The 22,049-nt window shown below is 46.4% G+C and overlaps 1 protein-coding gene across 2 annotated transcripts in view; it reads left to right on the forward strand.

The window, feature by feature from the left end:
* pdcd4b (programmed cell death 4b) overlaps positions 1–22,049 on the forward strand; it is a 50,431-nt gene that overhangs the window by 22,625 nt on the left and 5,757 nt on the right. For both annotated transcript variants that reach the window (XM_038773414.1, XM_038773415.1), the window contains exons 5-8: positions 4,747–4,968; positions 14,607–14,704; positions 14,986–15,100; positions 16,796–16,903. In XM_038773414.1, the coding sequence (XP_038629342.1) occupies positions 4,747–4,968; positions 14,607–14,704; positions 14,986–15,100; positions 16,796–16,903 (543 nt within the window). The remainder of the gene's footprint in view (positions 1–4,746; positions 4,969–14,606; positions 14,705–14,985; positions 15,101–16,795; positions 16,904–22,049) is intronic.

The raw sequence follows: 22,049 nt of genomic DNA on the forward strand, positions 1-22,049 counted from the left end.
CTGGCTCCACTGACAGATTGGCCCCATGATCCCTAATGGGCTCTACTCTTCCCCAGGTTATACTTGAAGAATAGCTTTGGATTTTCCCTATTTTACCAGCCAGAGCTTTCTCGTATCCCCTCTCTGCTCTTCTAATTGCTTTCTTAAGCTCCACCCTGCACTTTCTGCACTCTACTTAAGCCCACAGATTTGCTCCCCTTGTACTTGCTAAAAGCCTCTTTTTTTTCCTTTCTCATTGTATCCTGAATATCTCTGGTCATCGGTGATTCTCTGGGCTTGTTACTCGCTTCCTTTCACCCTAGATTCCCATCAGCCTAGAGAGGACATGTTGGGCCTTTATCCTTCCCATTTCCTTTTTTGACCCCCCCCCCCCCACTGCTCCCCACAAGTAGCTTCTCCTAGTCTACCTTGTCCATATCCTTATTTTACGAAAACTACTCTCCCCTCCCCAATCCAAAAATCTTTTTTGCAATGTGTCTATTTCTTTGTTTAACTTGTACCATGTTGCGGCCGCTGTCGCTAAAATGCTCCCCCACCACCACTTCACCACCTGTTTTCATTTTAATAAATCCACTCCATATAAGACCTTAATGCTATAACTATCCTAATTAGTTGAAATCATCGATTGTTATTATTTTTACACATCTCTGCAAATTGTGTGCATATTTGCTCCTCAATTTCCCGCTGGCTACCTTGGGATCTATAATAAACACTTAGCCATGTGGCTATCCCTTTTTATTCCCATTTTTATTCTTTCACTCGATCCACAAATATTCATTCGATTCCCCCCTCCAAGATATCATCTCTCCTTACTGCGTAAATGACTCCTTAACGACTAATAGAATGCCTCGAAAGGGAAAATGCTGGAAAATTTCCAAGTCTGGCAGCATCTGTAGGGAGAGAAAAGAGCTAACGTTTTGAATCCGATGACTTTGTCAAAGCTTTGACAGCCATCAGACTCGAAACGTTAGTTCTTTTCTCTCCCTACAGATGCTGCCAGACTTGCTGAGATTTTCCAGCATTTCCCTTTCGTTTCAGATTCCAGCATCCGCAGTAATTTGCTTTTCTTCTTTCAATAGAGTGCCTCCTCTTTTATCCTCTTTGCATCTCACCTGAAGATTCTATATCCTGAAATGTGGAGCTTCAAATCCTGCCCCTCCCTCAACCACGTTTTGGTGATGGCAACTTTGTCACAATTCCACGCATCACTCCTAGCCTAGTAATGCTCCTGGCATCAAAGTAGAAGCCATCCATCCTTAATAAAGCTGTGCTTCCCCCTGACTTGATTGCTTTACTGCTACAGCACACAGTGACAAGATAGCAGGGACCATCACTTGATTTGGTTCTGTTTTTCTTTGGACTACTACGCATTTCTGCTTTAGCTACTTCACGCTCTCTCTTGAGCTCTTACAGTTAATGTGCCATTTAATCTTTGAAATGTCTGGACTGCGTATTAATACTTTCTCCATATCCCATTTCCAAATTGAATTATCAACGGGTGGTTGTTGTTCAAAACAAATTCTTTCTAACTGCTTGGCACTGTTTGCTGTATGGAAGTCAAAAGTGAATTACATTTTCTGGAAGCTATAGTAGAGCTTGGTGGCCATCTTCAAAATCAGAAAATCTTGGCTCTGTATTTGCACTCCCAAGCATTAGTTTTATATATTGATGCTCCAAGCTAGTTTTGACACACTCTTTTACTTTCTTTTTAATACATAGTAGATTTTGTAGCAGGGTGTTCCATCTTCCTTTTTCTCAAGACAAAAAATTGTGGTTGATGCCGGCTAATCATGGCCTCAGGGCATTGCTGCTAGCGTTGCCCGTAGTAATGCTCTGGACCCAAACACCTTCACCTGTTTCATCAGTGATCGTCCTCCAACACCTGATGTGTTGACAGTTGTGCAGTCTTGGGTTCCATTTGCAAATCCTCTGATACTGGAGAAAGCTGTGCCTGCATGCAACAAGGCCTGGGCAATATTCAGGCTTGAATTCAGAAATGGCAAGTAACGCTTGTGCCACACAAGTGCCAGGTAATGGCCATCTCCAGCAAAAGTGAATATGATTGGGATCCCCTCCCCATGATGTTCAATTGCATTATGGTTGCTGAATCCTGGTGGTTAACACAGTGGAAACTCAACTAATCAAGGCATACTATATATGACTACTGTGATTACAAGGCGGGTCAGAAGTTAGGAATTCTGCAGCATGTAACTCACTTCTGACTTCCCAAAGCCTGTCCACCAAATACAAGGCACAAGTCAGGAGTGTGATGGAATACTCTTCCACTTGCTTGGGTGAGTGCGGCTCCAACAACCCTCCAGAAGCTTGACACAATCCAGACAAGGCCACCCACTTTATTGGCACCTCATCCACGGCCTTAAATGTTCACTTCCTCCAACACCTCTAGGTGCACTGCATGAACTCACCAAAGCTTCTTCGACAGCATCTTCCAAACTCACCTTTATCACCAAGAAGAACCAAGTGCAATAGATGCTTGGGAACACCTGTCACCTCGCTCTCCAAGTAACACTCCATTGTTTGGAACTATCTTGCCATTCCTTCATCGCTGGGTAAATTCTGGAACTTCGTCCCACAAAGCACTGTGGGTGTACCTGCACTGCACAAATATGGTTGACCGCCATCTCCTTGAGGGCTATTGGGAGTGGACAAGAAATATTGGCACAGCCAGTGGCACCCACAGTCCATGTTAGAATGCTTGAAGTTGCACAATAGTGCAGTTCCGCAGTTCTGTCGTGTCACTGTGTTCCATTCTTAATTGTAAATGTAGATTCAAATTGTGGAAATTATTCATAAATTGGGAAGCCATCAAATGCAAAGGCAATATTATTTAATTTAGCAATAGAGCAGCTGTAGAGATATCATTGCTTGTTGCTATGAAGTGGTTTGATCCTGGGTATGGAGGGATTTACTTACGAGAGGTTAAGTAGGTTGGCCCTTGTGTGGAAAAGTGAGATGTTTGCGGTCCAGGCAAGGGGACAGAAGAGTGACTGGGGGAACTGCCGTTTAGAGTGGTAGGGGGAAGCTTTCGGTACCTAGGCATCCAGGTGGCGTGGGCATGGGAATGGCTGCACAAGCTAAATCTGGCCCAACTAGTAGACCAAATGAAGGATGATTTTTGGAGATGGGGCGCGCCCCCGCTATCACTAGCGGGGAGGGCGCAGACAGCGAAAATGACAGTCTTCCCGAGATTCCTGTTTGTGTCTCCCCATTTTTATTCCGCGGTCCTTTTTTAAATGGGTCAATAAGGTAAGCTTAGTTTAGAAAAGGTGGGACCTGTAAGGGAGGAAGACTGCTTTTGCACCATTTATGAATTCATGTACATTTTGTTTTGTTGTAAAACCATAAATACCACCATGTTTATTAAAATAAGTAGGTTGGTCCTGTACTCATTGAAATTTAGAAGAATGAGAGGTGACCTTATTTGAGACGTATAGGATTGTCGGGGAGCTTGACGAGTAGACACTGAGATGATGATTCCTCTTGTGGGAGAGTCGAGGACTAGAGGGAATGACCTGAGTAAGGGGTCTCATTTAAGACCAATGAGGAGGAATTTCTTCTGAGGGCAGTGAATCTGTGTAATTCTTTATGGCGGAGAGCTGGGTGGTTTTTCTTAATGATGGGGGATCAAGGGTTATGCGGATAAGGCGGGAAAGGAGTTGAGGTTTATATCAGATCAGCCATGTTCTTATTGAATGGCCGAGCAGATCGATGGGTTGAGTGGCCTCCTTCTCCTCTGTCTTGTGGTTTATTTTTCATAAGGGAAGATGGTACACTGAGTTCTGGACTGCCACGGAAATCAACAGCTTGTTTTGTGGTTAGCTGCTGTTTTATACCTTTCATTTAATTTTCCTAAAGACATCATTTATTTTAAGGATTGGTCCAATCCATAGTATTTCATAATTCGACTGTTAAACCAGCTGCTGTATTCAAAAAAAATTATGGTCGTCATTTTGCAAATTTCTTCTGTCGCAAATTCACGGGCTATCTTGACTTTCTCCTCCAGCCCTAGGTTTTGCACCTCTTCTCTTCGCTCGCTCTCTCTTTCTTTCTCTCTTTCTCTCTCTCTCTCTCTCTCTCCCCCTCGCACGCGCTCTCTCTCTCTCTCTCTCTCTCTGTGTCCTGCTACCAGTTCTGCCTTCCGTGAAGTGTGTCCTCACTTCCTGTCCCTGTGTATTTATAGCTCTCCCGTGCTCCCTCTAGTGCTTACTCAGTTGTATTGCAACTACTCAGATCTACAATCACCACACCCCTTAATTGGGGAAAACAAATCCCCAAATCTCTACTCCTCTCATTCTGCCTCTCTGATTTTTATTGCCGCATCATTGGTGGCCAAGCCTTCAGCTGCTAATACCCTAAGGCTGGAGATACCTCCCTAAATTCTCTCTGATGGCAGCTCCTCCCAGCTATCAACCTCTTTTTTTAAGATGCTTCTTAATGTCGATCTCTGTGACCAAACTCCTGGCCACTTCTCCTAATACCACACGTGGCTCAGTGTCAGATTTTGTTAATATTCTTTGAGGTGTCATGGGACAATTTATTACATTGAAGCTGGTTTGGAAATGCAAGTTGCTGTTCTCTATTGCCATTCAGTTAATTTCCTGTCACCTCAGATTATTTGTCTGAGCAGTGTTCTTATTTTTGAAATGGTCAAGTTTCCTATTTCTTAAGTCATAACTTTTCTAGGTTGTTTTGTTAACATTTTATATTGTGCTTCCTGTTTTACAGGAGCTGCTGAATAACTTGAATCTTGGAGAAATGAAATGTACTGTGCCAGTGCTGGCAGTATCGCTGGCTTTAGAGGGGAAGGCCAGCCACCGTGAGCTCACCTCCAGACTTCTGTCTGATCTATGCGGAAAAGTGCTCACGACAAATGATGTGGAAAAATCCTTTGATAAGCTGCTGAAGGATTTGCCAGAACTAGCCTTGGACACTCCAGGGGCACCACGGGTGAGTGAATGAAATGTTGGGTGAGACCTGTTGTTTTAATTTTTTTATTTCTTCAAGGTAAGGAATGTTTGCTGGGGAATGGGATACTTTCAATTCCAACCACTTCATATTAACATCAAAAACCCACAGCTGGATACAGACTAAAGCTGGCTTTCTGTCAAACATTTGCCTCCGCTCTAACCCTGAGGGCGCTCACTACTGCACCAGACTAGCATTTTTCCACTACGTACAGCAGTAATCCTTGCTTCTTTTTGTCATCTAGCAACTAATGTGAAATTGGATTGTGATGACACAAAATTGCCCCCATCAGGATATGGATGGAGGGTTAGCACTGCTGCCTCACGGCGCCGAGGACCCAGGTTAGATCCTGGCTCCGGGTCACTGCCTGTGTCAAGTTTGCATGTTCTTCCGTGTCTTGTGGTCTCACCCCCACACCCCAAAGATGCACAAGTGGATTAGCTACGCTATATTGCCCCTTAATTGGAAAAAAAATAGTTGGGTACTCTAAATTTATGAAATTTAAGAAAAGGATATGGATGGAGACTCATCTTAACCGTTTCACAGTAAGCCCTTGCCATAGATTTGAATCCAAATCCTGATGATAAAGGATCAGTATCTAATTCTGTAAGCGGTGCTCGTGTGTGTGCATGCGCACCTCATGGGGAGCATTTTCTTCTCGGAAGCCCTTGAATCTTCAGATTTCTTGCTGCAGAGAATAGTGGTGGAAGTGTTGACAGATTTTTGAACTAGAATTCTGGAAAACAGGCAAGAAAGAGAAGTTGCCGCCAAGGCCAGATCAGCGATTTAATATAAATTTAGAGTACCCAATTATTTTTTCCAATTAAGGGGCAATTTGGCATGGCCAATCCACCTATCCTGCACATCTTTGGATTGTGGGGGTGAAACACACGCAGACACGGGAGAACGTGCAAACTCCACACGGACAGTGACCCAGGTCCTTAGCGATGTAGGCAGCAATGCTAACCACTGTGCCACCGTGCTGCTCTTGGCATGTCTACCATTACCTTTTCCACTGTCTTCATAGGATGATATCAGAGCAGCTTTTTTTTTGAATAGATCAATACATATTTTGATTGTGCAACCTTTTTTAACTGTGGCCATAATTGATGTAACCCATTTCATAGCCTATTCTACAGGTGTTATGACATCTTGTGCTGTCATCCAATAGAGCTCATTAACTATTGTCAGCTTCATGGCTACTGATGCTGTTCCCTGGACACAAACTATTGGTGGTACAGAATCTTCTAGTCCCATGTGATGTACAACTGGTAGCTTACCTTTAAGAAGTCTCTTTGTGCTGTCATCTCTGGGGCTTGAAGGTGTTGAGCATGCACTTCTGGACTAAGTTAAATCAACCGTTAATGCAGTGCTGTCCCAAAACCCTAGTAGTGGATCTTTATTCGGGTCAACTATATGCTACACCTTCTGTGTCCGCCATAAACCATGAGGTGTGCCTGGGTGCTGCGATCTGGTGCTGCATATAGAGGTCCATTTCCTGAAGCCTTCGACCGGATTGAACATTATCCTTCCCTCCAGTGTCAATCTTGGCTTTAAGTCTGGTGTTACTGCTGATTATGGTGAAGACCTTCCCCCTTTCCTGTGATGTTGCCAACACTCTCAGAAGAGTGTTGTTGGAGACTGTAGCTTCACTGCTTTAGTTGAACTCCCAATTCATTCACCTTACTGACTCTCCTGCCCCTGGAGTATCTAACAGCGTCTGTCTGGAAAGTAAACAACTCAAATTTTTTTAGGCCTGTGAGGTTTAATAAGACATACAAGTCAATACCTTTTCTGACTTCTCAGAGTGCAGGACTGCAGTAAATATGCCACTTCCCCCAATTATCCGTAACATTTTCATCAAAGAAGACTGGGTCGATGCCGCAAAATCCTTGCGCCCTACTGCCGACTCTTGACGCCACATAGAATATTGCAGTTTCCATAATCACTAACAACAAAGACTTCCACACAAAGGAAGTTTATTCCTGAATTATTATTTTTTAAATACCCAATCATTTTATTCTGCAATTTTTAGCGTGGCCAATCCACCTACCCTGCACATCTTTGGGTTGTGGGGGTGAAATCCACGCAGACACAGGGGGAATGTACAAACTCCAGTGAACTGGACCCGGGATCAAACCCAGATCTTCAGTGCTGTAGGCAACAGTGCTAAAAACTGCACCACCGAGCCACCCCTATTCCTGAATTCAATGGTTGTATGCAATATTTGTGCTCTGCCCATGCTCCTGGGATAGCTTTCAGTACATGACCTCTTTGGTAGCCACACATCGCGTTCTCACCTGAGCACTCAGTCTGCAGTTAGTAATGCGTTTCCATATTTGAAGTGAGAAGTGATATCAAAAGGCATATTAATTTGAATAAGTGATATTCAACTTTTGTAGGTGGCTCTTTGTGGCTTTCACCAGATTTGCTACTTAATGCCTCATGGCCTTTGTTCCTGGACTAGTTGGCTGGATATCTGAGTAAAGGAATGGAGTTTGGTACCATTCTTTGTGTAGTTTGCTTTCCAGCGAAAGGAAATGCTGGGGTGGAGTGAGGTCAAGGGGATCCCATTAGGATCCAAGGCTTTCATATAACAAGTTTAAAGGGCCCAGTTAAAATAAACCTGAAGCCAATATTTTTCAATGTTTTGTTTTTCTGAAGAAGTGTCTCGCTTAATTTGGTGAAAAGGAAAACTTTATGGGGAAATTGAGGTGTGGATTTGCCTCTAATGCTTTGTGAAAAACATAGGTTGTGGTTGTAGCCTATGGGGTGGGAGGGAATAACAGTGCACTAAATGATCTATGTTCACCTCTATGTTATTGAATCTTCTAACAGGAGTTGGTAGTCACCTGCATGTGCTGAAACCATTTTGTGCACAGGCTTTCTTTGAAACTTGTGTAGTCTATCTGACTGCCAAAGCACTCCCTACTGCAACAATTCATTTTGTAAAATACATTTCTCTAGCCTCTTCTCCTCTGATGTCTCTCATTGAGTTCTCCTGAGACCGTCTAGTCCAGGGTTTTTCAAAGTGTGGGTCACAACCAGCAAGGGGATCACGGGCGGGTGTCTGGATCAGTCATGGCCATCCTGCAATGGTCGCGATCGTGGGAGAAGAGCCCAACATCCGCTACCGGCATTTGTATTGAGAATGGCGGTCACTGCCGCCTTTTAAATGAGAAGAAAATGGGGTTGCTTGCAGTCTTCCAAACAGAAGCAGCAGCAGTGAGCAGGTCATGCGCCCTGTGTGTACACCAGCGTCAAGCGCCCTGCATGTATGTGCTTTTGTTGCCAAATCACGAAGGATAACTTCCATTTTCTACCTGCTGGCAAGCAGGGCAAGAGGATACGAAGATGAATCGTTTTCTCACAAGTAGGCAGTGTGCCTACCGGCCAGGATCTTGCATTTGAATCTTTTGGCGAAAGCTGCTCAGCAGAATCCAGGGCAGAACAAAACAGTGCTCTGTACAGAGTTAGCTCTGTACAAAGCTCCAGGACCTCTGATTAACCGTCTATAAAGAAAAAACTTAACTATATCTTGAAGTATAGTTTTGTCAATTGTGCCAATGCAAATAAAGATGCAAAGCCCATGTGTGTTATATGCAGGGAAGTCCAGGCAAATAAGAAGTTTCAGATTTTGAAAGCTAAATGGTAGATAAAAACCTTCGAGGTTGAGACCCAGAGTTGGTTATTAACAGAGCAGACTCGAAATTAAAAGATTATGCTTACCCATGGTAGCACATTGGCCAAAAGCCAATAAAGCTGTCAGCATTCTGGATTAGCATCTCCCAGGAGTATCCAGTGCTGAGTAAAACAAGTATTTTGTTATTGCCCTTATGTCCAAAGAAATGGCAGGCAAACTGAATAGTTACTTTGCATCAGTCTTGACGGTGGAAGACACCAGTGGGATGCCAGAGCTCCAGGAGAACCAGGGGGCAGAGCTGAGTGCAGTGACCATTACTAAGGAGAAGTTTCTGGGGAAACTGAAAGGTCTGAAAGTGGATAAGTCATCTGGACCAGATGGACTACACCCCAGGGTCCTAAAAGAGATAGCTGAGGAGATTGTGGAAACATTGGTGATGATATTTCAGGAATCACTGGAGGCAGGAACGGTCCCAGAGGACTGGAAAGTGGCTAATGTAACACCCCAGTTTAAGAAGGGAGGGAGGCAGAAGAAGGAAAATTATAGGTCAGTTAGCCTGAATTCAATCATTGGTAAGATTTTAGAGTCCATCATTAAAGATGCGATTGCGGAGTACTTGGAAGTGCATGATAAAATAGGAGTCAGCACGGCTTCGTCAAGGGGAGGTCGTGTCTGACAAATCTAGAGTTCCTTGAGTAAGTAACAAGAAAGTTAGACAAAGGAGAACTAATGAATGTGATTTATTTAGATTTCCAGAAGGCCCTTGACAGTCTTATAGGAGACTGTTAAATAAGTTAAGAACCCATGATGTTACGGGTAAGATCCTGGTTTGGATAGAGGATTGGCTGACTGACAGAAGTCAGAGAGTGGGATAAAGGAGTCTTTTTCAGGATGGCAGCCGGTGACTTGTGGTGTACCTCAGGTTTGTGCTGGGACCAAAACTTTTCACAATATACATTAATGATCTGGAGGAAGGAACTGAAGGCACTGTTGCTAGGTTTGCAGAAGATACAAAGATCTGTAGAGGGGCAGGTAGTATTGAGAAGCAGTCGTGCTACAGAAGGACATGGACAGGCTAGGAGAGTTGGCAAAGAAGTGGCAGATGGAATACAGTGTGGAGAATGGAGAGGTTATGCACTTTGGACAGAGAAATGGCGGTATAGACTATTTTCTAAATGGGAAGATGTTTAGGAAATCGGAAGCACAAAGGGACTCGGGAGTCCTTGTTCACTATTCTCAAGGTTAACGTGCAGGTTCAGTCGGCAGTTAGGAAGGCAAATGCAATGTTAGCATTCCTGTCGAGAGGGCTAGAATACAAGACCAGGGATGACTTCTGAGGCTATATGAGCCTCTGGTCAGACCCCATTTGGAGTATTGTGGGCAGTTTTGGGCCCTGTATCTAAGGACGGATGTGTTGGCTTTGGAAAGGGTCCAGAGGAGGTTCACAAGAATGATCCCTGGAATGAACAGCTTGTCGTATGAGGAACCGTTGAGGACTTTGGGTTTAGAAGGATGAGGGGGGATCTTATTGAAACGTAGGGATACTGCGTGGCCTGGAGAGAGTGGACATGGAGATGATATTTCCACTTGTAGGAAATACTAGAAGCAGAGGACACAATCTCAGACTAAAGGGACAATACTTTAAAACAGAGATGAGGAGGAATTTCTTCAGCCAGAGGGTGGTGAATCTGTGGAACTCTTTTCCAGAGAAGGTTGTAGAGGTCAAATCAGTGTCTTTAAGACAGAGATAGATAGATTTTTGATCAATAAGGGTTAAAACTATCGGGGGTTATTGGGAGAAGACAGGAGAATGGGGATGAGAAAAATATCAGCCATGATTGAATGGCGGAGCAGACTCAATGGGCCTAGTGGCCTAATTCTGCTCCTGTGTATTATGGTCTTGTGACGATTTACATGTGCGAGGTTAGATTTTCCGTTCTCACAAATATAAAGACCGTACTAAGGAACTGGCTGAAGTCTGCATCTGATATGCACATTACCTCTCCTCCTTTGAACCTGATTGGAGTGAGATTGTGAAGACCAAGCAGGCTCCCCTAAAGTTAAGTGAACTTGGCGTGTGTTGTGAAGGTCAGCGGGCATGGATCCCGAAGGCTGGCCAGTTGGCTAAAATGGATCCTGGGGGGGAAACGTTTGAAAAACACAGGTCTAGACTGAGGGCAGACTTTGTCAAGTGAGTAACTACATGTTATTGTGGAAATTTGGTTGTGGTTCCTTTTAGACTACAGTCCAGTTCCCACCTGTCATCACTTTTCAATGGTAGGAGTGAAACAAACACAAGGGGCGGAATTCTCCAGGAATCGGTGCAATGGTCCGACGCCGGTGCCAAAAACGGTGCGAAACACTCCGGCCTCTGGCCCCCCTGGAACATCGCGAATTCTCCGGCCGGAAATGGGCTAGCAGCGATGTGATGCCATTCGCGACGGTGTCACCCGTCACGGACGCACGTGGCGTTGCAGCACAAAAGCCCCCCCCCGGAGACCTGGCAAAATGGCCGCCCGCCGTACTGCTCCGAGGTTCCAGGAGCGCGACGTCAAGGTCCACCTGAATTGCGACCACTCGCCATCATGAAGCGAGGGCCCGAGGACCGGCAGGTTGCGGATGCAGAGGTCGGGGCGCACCACCAAGTGAGACCTCCCCATATTCCCCATCCCCCATTCCTGCCTGCGTGTCTAACCATGCATGCTGTATTGTGTATTGCAGGACCAAACGTCGACCCAGCCGTCCCTGCGGATGAGACCGCCCCCAAGATGTGCCAGGGTGGCCACCAGGCAGGGACTGACCTGGCCCATCAGGTGGACGCCGCCCCCAGGACGTGCCCGGGCGCCCATGAGCCAGGGACAGATTGGGAGCACCAGATGGACGCAGCCCCCATCTAGTGCGAGTGCAGCGACGCTGACGGGCCAAACCCAGCGGCTAGGGCAGCAACAGGCCCCCATCGCAGTCGACCCAGGACACTGACGCACGGGACACAAGCACCCAGGAGACCCACAAACGGGACACACCTGGGGCTTTCTGCACAGGTGGCGTCCGTGGTCCAGGACATGGCTGCCCAGTCCCAGCAGGCCATGGCCCAGTCCCAGCAGGCCATGGCCCAGTCCCAGCAGGCCATGGCCCAGTCCCAGCAGGCCATGGCCCAGTCCCAGCAGGCCATGGCCCAGTCCCAGCAGGCCATGGCCCAGACAGGGATGGAGGGATGGTCAACTCCCTGAGCTCCATGGCTGCAAACGTGCAGACCCTTATTGATACCAGGGTGGGCCTTCAGGACTGGCAGCACCAGATGTTCGGGGGGGGTGGGGGGCGGCGGATGCTTGGCCCATTTGCATGTAGAGGCCTGGGGGCCGTTGGGCACCCCAAGGGAGGAGGAGGTGCTGGGGCTCGTTCCGGCTCCCCCTGTAGGGGAGGTCCCGGAACACCGCAACACCTCGGACTCTTTCTTTCCCCCCCCCCACCCGTTCCGTCCCAGGAGCATCTGGTGGGCAATGGACAGGCTAGCAGCTTGCCATCCCAGTTGCCCGGGCAGCATGCTATGTAGTCATAGGGCTCATAAGGTCAGAAAGGTAGACAGAGTAAGTTGGCACGGGTGCAGATTAGTTATGGGGGCTAATCCCATACGTGTATGAACTGCTTATTATTAAAATCACTTTCACACCTGCAGAAGCTGCCTTTGTGCTCTGTCCGATGCGTGCGGGGGTGTGGTGTGAGGTGAGTGCCAGTGTGTGTGTGTGTGAAGACTGGTAGAACGTCGGCCTCAGGTGAGTGCGCCTCCCCCCCGGCAGACAACGGGACCATGCGCTGCAGTGTCAAGGCCGCTTCAGGGACAGTCCAGGTGGAGGGTGGTACTGTGGCCATGAGTGAGACATTGTCCAACGATGTAGAGGCAGGAGCTCATCGCAGAGCGGGTCATCGTCATCCTCCATGGCATGCAATAGACCCACTTCCACTGGTGAGCGTGTGAGCCCTGCCCGTTGTGCCGCGGGTGGATGTGCAATGGCGGGGTGGTGTGCATGTGGTGGGGGTGGTTGGTGTTGGATGGGTGGGGTGAGCGTGCTAGGTTGGTGCCGTAGTGTGCAGTCTGCCCATACTCGGCAATTCCCATACCCCCTAGTCCATGAACCGGGCGGCTATCAGCCTGTCCCATGCCCGCTGGCCCAGCCGGTAACGGTGGGCAGCCTCCTGTCCATGTCCAGCACGTCTGTCCTGAACATTGCCCCTATCCTCCTCAACTGGGAGGTCTGCGCCTCGTTTTGCTGCTCCTCCCCTTCCCCCTCCTCTGCCTGCGGCATAGCGCCCCTCTGCGGGGCTATGTTGTGCAGGACGCAGCAACCACAACGATGTGGTCGACCTATCTGACGGGTACTGGAGGGCCCCTCCAGAGCGATCCAGGCACCTGAAGGGCATCTTCAGCAGCCCAAAGCACCTCTCTATCACATGCCTGGTCGCTGCATGGGCATCGTTGTATTGGCTCTCCGCGTCAGTCTGTGGCCTCTGTATAGGCATCATCAGCCACAACCGCAACGGGTAACCCCTGTCACCCAGCAACCAGCCCCTCAGCCGGGAGGAGGCATCCATCGAACACTGAGGATGAAAGATTGCGCCAATACGCATGAGTCATGTACACTGCAGACGAGCAGGATCCTCATGTGGTGGTCACAGACCACCTGCACGTTCATGGAATAGGTTCCCTTCCTATTGCGAACACAGCCCTGTTATCCGCAGGTGGCCTCACGGCGATGTGCATCCCATCGATCGCCCCCTGGACCATGGGCATCCTGGCCATAGCAGCGATGCCCGCTGCCCAGGCATCCTGGCTAGCCCGGTCCACAGGGAACTGGATGTAGCGATCCACAATGGCATACAGGGAGTCAGTCACTGCCCGGATGCAGTGGTGCACCGATGCCTGCGAGATGCCGGTCAGGTCCCCACACGGCGACTGGAATGATCCCGTGGCATAGATGTTCAGGGCTACCGTAACCTTGACGGCCACTGGGAGAGGGTGCCCCCCCAGTGCCACATGGTGCCAGTTGTGCCATCAGGTAGCAGATGTGTGCCACAGTTTCCCAGCTCATCCGGAGTCTCCTGCATGCCTGGTGCGAGAGGTCCTGGTAGGATGAGCAGGGCCGGCACACAAGGGGCCTCATCTGGCGTCTGTGGCACCCCCCCGCAAGCTCCAACAGGTCCTGCGACCCCCCCCCCCCCCCCCATCCCCACCAACTGCAGCTGTGCCATCCCCTCTCTGGCGGCAGCCCCACACCGACCCCTATCTCCACACTGGCCTGCATCAACCAGCACGACTGGTTGACGCCGTTAAATAAGTGGTTTGATTTACCACTGGTCAAGCCGGCGGGATTTGGCCTGGAGAATCGGGGCGGGCCCGGGGCCCATTTCATTGCGCCGGTCCTCGCCATTCTGTGAGGCGTGCGACGGGATTCACGTTGATGGGATTTTGGGGGGCTGGAGAATATTGCGGGCGGCGGCGGGGCGGGATTTACAGCGCTCCCCGGCAATTCTCCGACCTAGCAGGGGGTCACAGAATCCCGCCCAAGAATCCCGTGGTATGTTGACAGTACTTCCCCTGCAGTACTGAACTGTTCTTCCTGTTTAATGGATCAAATGCTTGGTCTCAACAGGAATCAATTGGTTGATCTCAAATTATCCTTGATGGATAACGGATAATTCGTCAGTTTAGAAGTGATTTTTAGTGCTTCAATTTTGTCCCAACCATGTCTCAACTTTAGAATGGCAGTTTTTATTAGAACATTTTGTATTCTCTTCAGGTCTTTCCTAGATTTAAACCAAGATAGACTGCAGGAACATCTGCTACTGGCAGTAAGTGTTCCTTCGTAGTAAAATGCAACAAAGTTTTTTTAAAAATACATGGATTTGCATGTCTTTTTTTGTGGTTGAGTAAAGGTTGACATGGACGCTAATGCTTAATACAACTGTTTCTTCTTTCTAGCTTGTAGGCCAGTTTATTGCAAGAGCTGTGGCAGATGAAATTCTGTCAAAAAGTTACATTGAAAGTTACAAAGGGAAGGTGGATTGTGAGAATGCCAGGTGCGTGATTTGAGTTTTGCCTTGTACTTTAGGGAAACTGGAGGAGACCGTCCACAGGATACCAAGATATGTTTTTAACAAGTTCTTGCAATTGAGAAACTGCATAATTTATTAATTCTCATAAACTTAACTTCAGTTGACTTAATGACGCTTGTTCACACTGTGGAAATGCAGAAGTAACTTGCAATATCCAGTCACTTGAACAAACATGATTGAGGTTAACAACACTTTTCCCCATTTCTCTTTTCCCTCCCCCGCCCCTCCCAACACCATCTATCTAGAGCTGCCTTGGGTAGAGCAGCGGTGTTGCTAAGTATGAAGAGGGGAGGTCTGCGCCTGGACAATGTGTGGGGAACAGGAGGTGGACAGAGGCCAGTTGAACAACTTGTCCAAGAGGTATGTTACTTTTGCAGTGGTGTGTACAGTGTGTAACTTTGAAAGTGTAATTGCCTTTATCCTCATTACTAAAATGATTGGATTTCGTAGCCGAAGATATTTTGTGATAATTTCAAATAGTAAAATAAACCCTTCTAAAAAAGGATTTCTAGTTTTGAATTTCCCTTTGTATAACTTTCCTGGGAATGGAATTGAGGAGAAATTATATTGTATGTAATGGGAATTGTATGCAGTTTGGGCCATTATCAACATGATGCCTTGAAATTAGATGTTTACGAAGGGCCTAATATAGTTCATATGATTATTATAGGAGGTCCTCTGCCTTTGGTGCTCTAACCCCAGCCTTTGTTTATCAATATGAAAGATCCATAAGTCAGGACTCTTGGAGCCAATTAATTCCTTCAGCCGCAAATTTGATTCGGAATCAACCAGTGGTCATGGTTGATGTTGATTGGATCCTGGGCATTGTAAATAGAGACATAAATGACCAAAGCCAGTAAATTGTGCTAAACCAAGTGGATTATTGTGTCCAATTCTGGGCATCACACTTTAAAAAAGATATCTCCACTTTGGAGAGGATACAGAGAACGTTTCCACGGATGAGGAATTGCAGTTTAGACCGGAAAGGCTGGGGTTAGAGCAGCGAAGGTGGAGAGATTTGATAGCGGAGGTATTTAAAATCCAGAACGGCTTGGGAGTGTAATTTCTAATGGCTGAGGAATTGGTAACCGGAGGGCATTGATTTAAGATGATTGGGGAAAGTACCAGAGGTGACATTAAAAAGTTTATTTTTACAGTGAGTGGTAGGATTGGGTGGTGCATTTAATAGTCTTCAAAAGGGAATTGGATAAATGTTTGAAGTAGACAATTGTGGAGATATGGGTAAAGAACAGAGTGAGAGTAACTTGTTATTTCCCTTCCCAAAAAAAAGGATGCAAGTTTGATGGGCTAAATGGTCGCCTCTTGTGCTATTCTGATATTTGCAGTGTAAACGTATGCGTGTCCACCCTATAAAAAGCTTCACTGTACAACAATTGTCTTTTCTTTTGTAGCTAAATTTAGTCCTATCAAAATAATTTGAGTGCCTAGAAATTTGTCAACTTTTCAGAACCTCTTTTTTTTGTTTACACTTATTCATTCAAGGGATATGGATGTTTCTGCCCAGCATTTATTGCCCATCCCTAATTGACCTTGAGCTGCATGGCTTGATGGACCATTTGAGCGAGCAGTTAAGAGTCAACCTCCTAACTGTGGACCTGGAATCTTATAAGGCAGACCAGATGAAGATGGCAGGTTTCCTTCCCTAAAGGACATTCATGAACAATGAGGGTTTTTTTTAAAACAACAATTAAAGCTCATCATCATGGTAACCAAGAAACCAGCTTTATCTTTCAGGTTTATTAATTGAATTTAAATTCCACCAGCTGCCATGGTGAGATTTGAACCCATGTCTTCAGAGCATGAGTCTAGACCTCTGGATTACCAGTCCAGTGATGGGAACACAATGCTACCATCTCCCATCCTTTAGCTACCTTGACTGGAAATCTGCAACAAACAATCTGTGTAAACTTAATAGTGGTAACCAATGGCCAGGTTTTAAGAGGTAGCTGCATAGTTAATGGTTAAATGTTATTTGATGCAGAGAGTTGACTATACCTTCTTTCCTCCCCACTATCCCAATAATTACTCTGGTAGATTGACATGTTGCTGAAGGAATACCAAGTGTCTGGAGATGTGGCAGAAGCTGAACACTGCCTGCGGGAGCTCGAAGTACCACATTTTCACCATGAACTTGTGTACAAGGTAAAAAAAATAATGAAGGCCTCCAAGTACAGTATAAATGTGCTTTAAATCAATAGGTTGTCCACAATATTGAAATAATTACAATATCCAAGGAAATGGAAGTAAAAGTCGGAGCGTATCTAAGCAGCAGTGAACAAAATACAGTTTAGGATAATGAGAAGGACAGAAATGATGATGTATAGATTGAAGAAAAGGTTGATTTTGAGAGGCAGAGAATAAAGTGGTAAAATAAAATGGACAATAATTTGCCAACATTGCATGGTGGCGCAATGGTTAGCACTGCTGCATCACAGCGCTGAGGACCTGGGTTCGATACCGGCCCCGGGTCACTGTCCATGAGGAGTTTGCACATTTTCCCTGTGTCTGCGTGGATCTCACCCCCACAGCCCAAAAGGATGTGCTGGGTTTGTGGCTTGGCCACGCAGAATTGCCCTTTAATTGGGGAAAAAATGAATTTGGTACTCTAAATTTAAAAAATATTAGCAAACATATGATGTAGAATGATAATGGGAAACAGTGTTCAGCAAAGCTCAAGAAAAAAGTATTCGGACAGAACATCAATGAAAGTTCATGGATTAATAAAGACATGAGAAAATTGAGGGTTTCCGAGAAAAAGAGACATACAAAGTTCATGGACAGCAGGGGAGAGCATGACCAAGGAGAACACAACGATTACAGAGAGGTTAAGGAAATTGGGGAAAGTCAAAAAGAACCATGAAATTAAATATCAAAGATCACAAAGCAGTAAAATATTCTACATGCACAAAGAAAATGCAAGTCTGATGTAAATGGGGCCATTGAGGGGGCACAATAGAAGCACAGGCAAGAATAGGGAAATGGGCAGCACGGAGGTGCAGTGGTTGGCACTGGGACTGCGGTGTTGAGGACCCGGGTTCGAATCCTGGCCCTGGCTGACTGTCCAAGTGGCGTTTGCACATTCTCCCTGTGTCTGTGTGGGTTTCAACCCCACAACCCAAAGATGTGCAGGTTAGGTGGATTGGCCATGCTAAATTGCCCTTAATGTTCAAAAAGGTTAGGTGGGGTTATTGGGTTACGGGGATAGGGTGGAGGTGTGGGTTTAGTGCTCTTTAGGGCCGGCCTAGATTCGATGGGCTGAATGACCTCCACTGTAAATTCTATGATCTTAGGATAAGGCCACCTAGCCTAGCTGAAATACATCCATGTGTTTTAAAATAATCTAGGAAAGGGGTAGCACGGTGGCGCAGTGGGTAGCACTGCAGCCTCACTGCGCCGAGGTCCCAGGTTCGAATCCGGCTCTGAGTCACAGTCCGTGTGGAGTTTTCACATTCTCCCTGTGTTTGCGTTGATTTTGCCCTGTTGCTCTTTTAATGAGCGGAATTCTATCCCACCAGCGTCACCAATAATGTTGCCAAATTAACTAGCTATGGCAGTTATTAATGATATTGCTTTTCAGAGTCTCCAGGTATCAAATGATACCACCACAAGGCTTTACCGATTATCGATCAAAGACAAACAACCAGTTAGTCAGTTCAAGTTCAAAGATGGTTTATTTACACAAGAATTACTTCGACATGCAACACAAAACGCTACAAGTTAAACTACACCTAACAACTACAATAACCTATACTTGACTTCAGGGCAACCGGATCTATGCAGATGGACAAGGCCTTTGTCCGGATCTTGCATGGCTGGGTGGAAGAAGTGGGTCTGTTTCTGCTGGGCTCATCGTCTGGTAGCGATCGTTGGTCTTGAACTTGTCTGTCTGGTCGTTATGCTGCACTTGGGTTGGCATAGGCCGGATCCAAGAGAGACCAAGCACATGGCTGTGTCTCTTTTTATCCCTCTGGGATTTCACACTCTTTGGGGCGGTCCTTAGCATTGGACCCAATAATTTGACAGGCTTCGATCACTGCCTTCGATTTTGGCCTTGATGGCTGGGCGTGTCCTGAGCAGTCATTGACCGTGGCTGTTTGGGCTTTCTTAGCAAAGGGAGTGGTGCCGATTAGTCTGTATCTGTATTGGTTACCTGAGTACAGTCCTTTTGTTCTGGGGAAATGGGCCATTAGAATGCAAACAAGCGGGGGTTTCGATCGCGTCTAGCTATCTGGGTTGCAAATACACACACAAGCTCTGAGTCTGTCTGAGTCCTGGGTTTGCCATAATTCCCATGGTCATTTTCATGTGGCCATCTGAGATGGCTGCAGCCCCCACAACCCAAAGATGTGCAGGGTAGATGGATTGACCATGCTACATTGCCCCTAAATTGGAAAAATGAATTGGGTACTCTATATTTATTTATTTTTTTTTAATCTAGGAAAGCGTAGCAAAGGCTACTTATCCCAGAAGCATATGTAGTGCCAGAACACTGGAAGATAGCAAATGTTCGATCTTTTATTTAAGAAAGCAGATTGATCATGCCCAGAAACATGTCCTATAGACCAGTCATCTTAACATCTGAAATCCCTATTAATGGAGAAAATAGAGAAACGTCTAGACAACAAAAATATAACGAATAATCGCCATGGATTTCAAAAGTGATGTCTTAACTTACTCAGTCTCATTGTGTCCTTTGAAGAAGTAACGGTAGATAAGGGTAATGGGTAGATGTACCACACATTTCAATATCTAAAAGGTCTTTGATAACGTGTCTCTCAATAGATTAATGGATGAGGTTGGAGAGTGCAGAGTCAGGAAATAAGTATCAGAATGAAACTTGCACAACAGAAAGCAGAGAGTAAGGGTAAAGGGTCCTTATTCAAAGTGGTAGAAAGTAAGAACTACAGGTCCTGCAAGGATCAATTCTGGGATTACTGTTCACAATTTGTATGAATGATTTAGACTTTGAATCACAAACGCTACCTAAGCTTACAGACAACACTAAATTGGATGGGATTATCTACACTTGAGGACTGCAACAAATTGCAAGTAGACAAACTTGAAGAATAATCATATGTCAAATGTATTTCAACATAGAAAAGTGTTAGGTATTATATTTTGACAAGAAAAATGAGGCTGCAAATTACTTGGAAAATTAAAATCCTAATCCATCGAATCCCCACAATGCAGAAGGCCACTCGGCCCTTCGAGTCTGCACCAACTCTCCGAAAGAGCACCCCACCTAGGCCCACTCCCCTGTCCTATTTCCGTTACCCCACCTAACCTAGACACTAAGGGGCAATTTAACATGGCCAGGGCACACAACCTGCTCATGTTTGGACTGTAGGAAAAAACTAGAGCATCTGGAGGAAGCGCAGGCAGACATGCGGAGAGCATGCAAACACCACAGTCACGGAATCAAACCCGGATCCCTGGCGCTGTGAGGCAGCAGCACTAACCACTGTGCCACCGTGTTGTTGGATAGAGGAGCAAAGGAATCTGGATGTATAACAAAATCGCTACAAATTATGACTTGCATCAATAAAGCCTGAACAAAGGCAAACCTTTCACTAGGATTTATTTCTAGAAGGGTAAAATTGAAAATGGAGAAGGTATGCTGAACCTGTTGCAGTGTACAGCCGCATTTGAATACTGTGTACAGTTACAGTTGCATATTTTTTTTTTAAAAAACAAAACAAAACAAAAAAAACATTTGGCGGCACTGAACGGGGTGCAAAAGAAGATTTACATGGATGATACCAGGTGCATTTCTATCAGGAAGGAGAGACAACATCTCTCGCTCTCTCAAACGATTGGGGGGGGGTAACCTGAAAGAGATGGGCCTGAACTTGCTCACAGTGGCAATCACTCATTCCATGCTCAATTACAAGCATCAACTTTGTTTTTCAATGCTATCTTGCCCAACCTTTCGACTCTGGCTGTGTGAGGTCCAGGCAGTGCAGTGCTTCTCCAGGGCCCAGTATCTAGGTTTAGGAGATTTGTTTTAAATTTAGAGTACCCAATTTTTTTTTTCCAGTCGGGGGGCAATTTAGCGTGGTCAATCCACCTAACCTACACATCATTTTGGGTTGTGGGAGTGAGACCCATGCAAACCCAAGGAGAAACATGCAAACTGCACACAGACAGTAACCCGGGGCCGGGATTGAACCCAAGTCCTCAGTACTGTTAGGCAGCAGTGCTAACCAGCGTGCCATCTTGCCACCCGAAAGTTTAGGAGAGTCGAAGTGAAGAAGGCGCCCCATAGAACAGTACAGTAAAGCACAGAACAGGCCCTTCGGCCCTCGATGTTGTGCCAAGCAATGATCACCCTACTCAAACCTACGTATCCACCCTATACCCGTAACCCAACAACCCCCCCTTAACCTTACTTTTTAGGACACTAAGGGCAATTTAGCATGGGCAATCCACCTAACCCGCACATCTTTGGACTGTGGGAGGAAACCGGAGCACCCGGAGGAAACCCACGCACACACGGGGAGGACGTGCAGACTCCGCACAGACAGTGACCCAGCCGGGAATCAAACCTGGGACCCTGGAGCTGTGAAGCATTTATGCTGACCACCATGCTGCCCATGTAGGGCCAGAATGGGGGCTGTGGTCGGGTCAGGAAGAAGAATGATTGAGCCTCTGGATTGTGGGGGGATGAGACTCGTAGTTGGGGAAGATCCTAGGGAACTCCTTTTTTTGGGGTGTAGTGTGGGGAGGGGGCCGAAGCGGGGAGAAGAGGCTCGCTGCGAGGATGGGGGAGTCTGTGGGGAGGGTGTAGTTAGGCATTGGGTGGGTGGAATCTCCTGGAGTGGGAGCACGTTGATGAGTGAGGTAAAGCAATGGGCAAGTACCACAGCAGGGAGTAGTCGGGCATTTAGGGTGTGGGGGGAGCCCCTGAAGATTTGGTCTGGGTCTGTACAACAGTTATCTACAAGTTATATATGGTTTTAATTCTTCTAACTTTTTCTGGATAACTATTGGTGTAATCCAGTTGGAATCATCCAAAGTTTGCAATTTAAATTGCACTTTTGGTTGGTTCCCAGTGCAGGGCACTTTGAGTGTCCGAGAAGGATACCCCAACACATCTTTGGGGTATTCTTTTCTCCGTCCTGCAATCTGATGCTGCGGAGCTCTGAAGTTATGGCCCAGTGTTTCCATTTCTGGGGCAGAGCAAAGTCAGAGGATAGTGAAGAGCTTCTATGCTGTTAAGTTGGTTAAGGAGAAAGATGTTGTCTGCTTTGCAACATAGTTTTAAGCCCTTTCTAATACATCTATATGA

The sequence above is a fragment of the Scyliorhinus canicula genome, chromosome 16 (genome assembly GCF_902713615.1).
Source record: "Scyliorhinus canicula chromosome 16, sScyCan1.1, whole genome shotgun sequence".
NCBI classification, from domain to species: domain Eukaryota; kingdom Metazoa; phylum Chordata; class Chondrichthyes; order Carcharhiniformes; family Scyliorhinidae; genus Scyliorhinus; species Scyliorhinus canicula.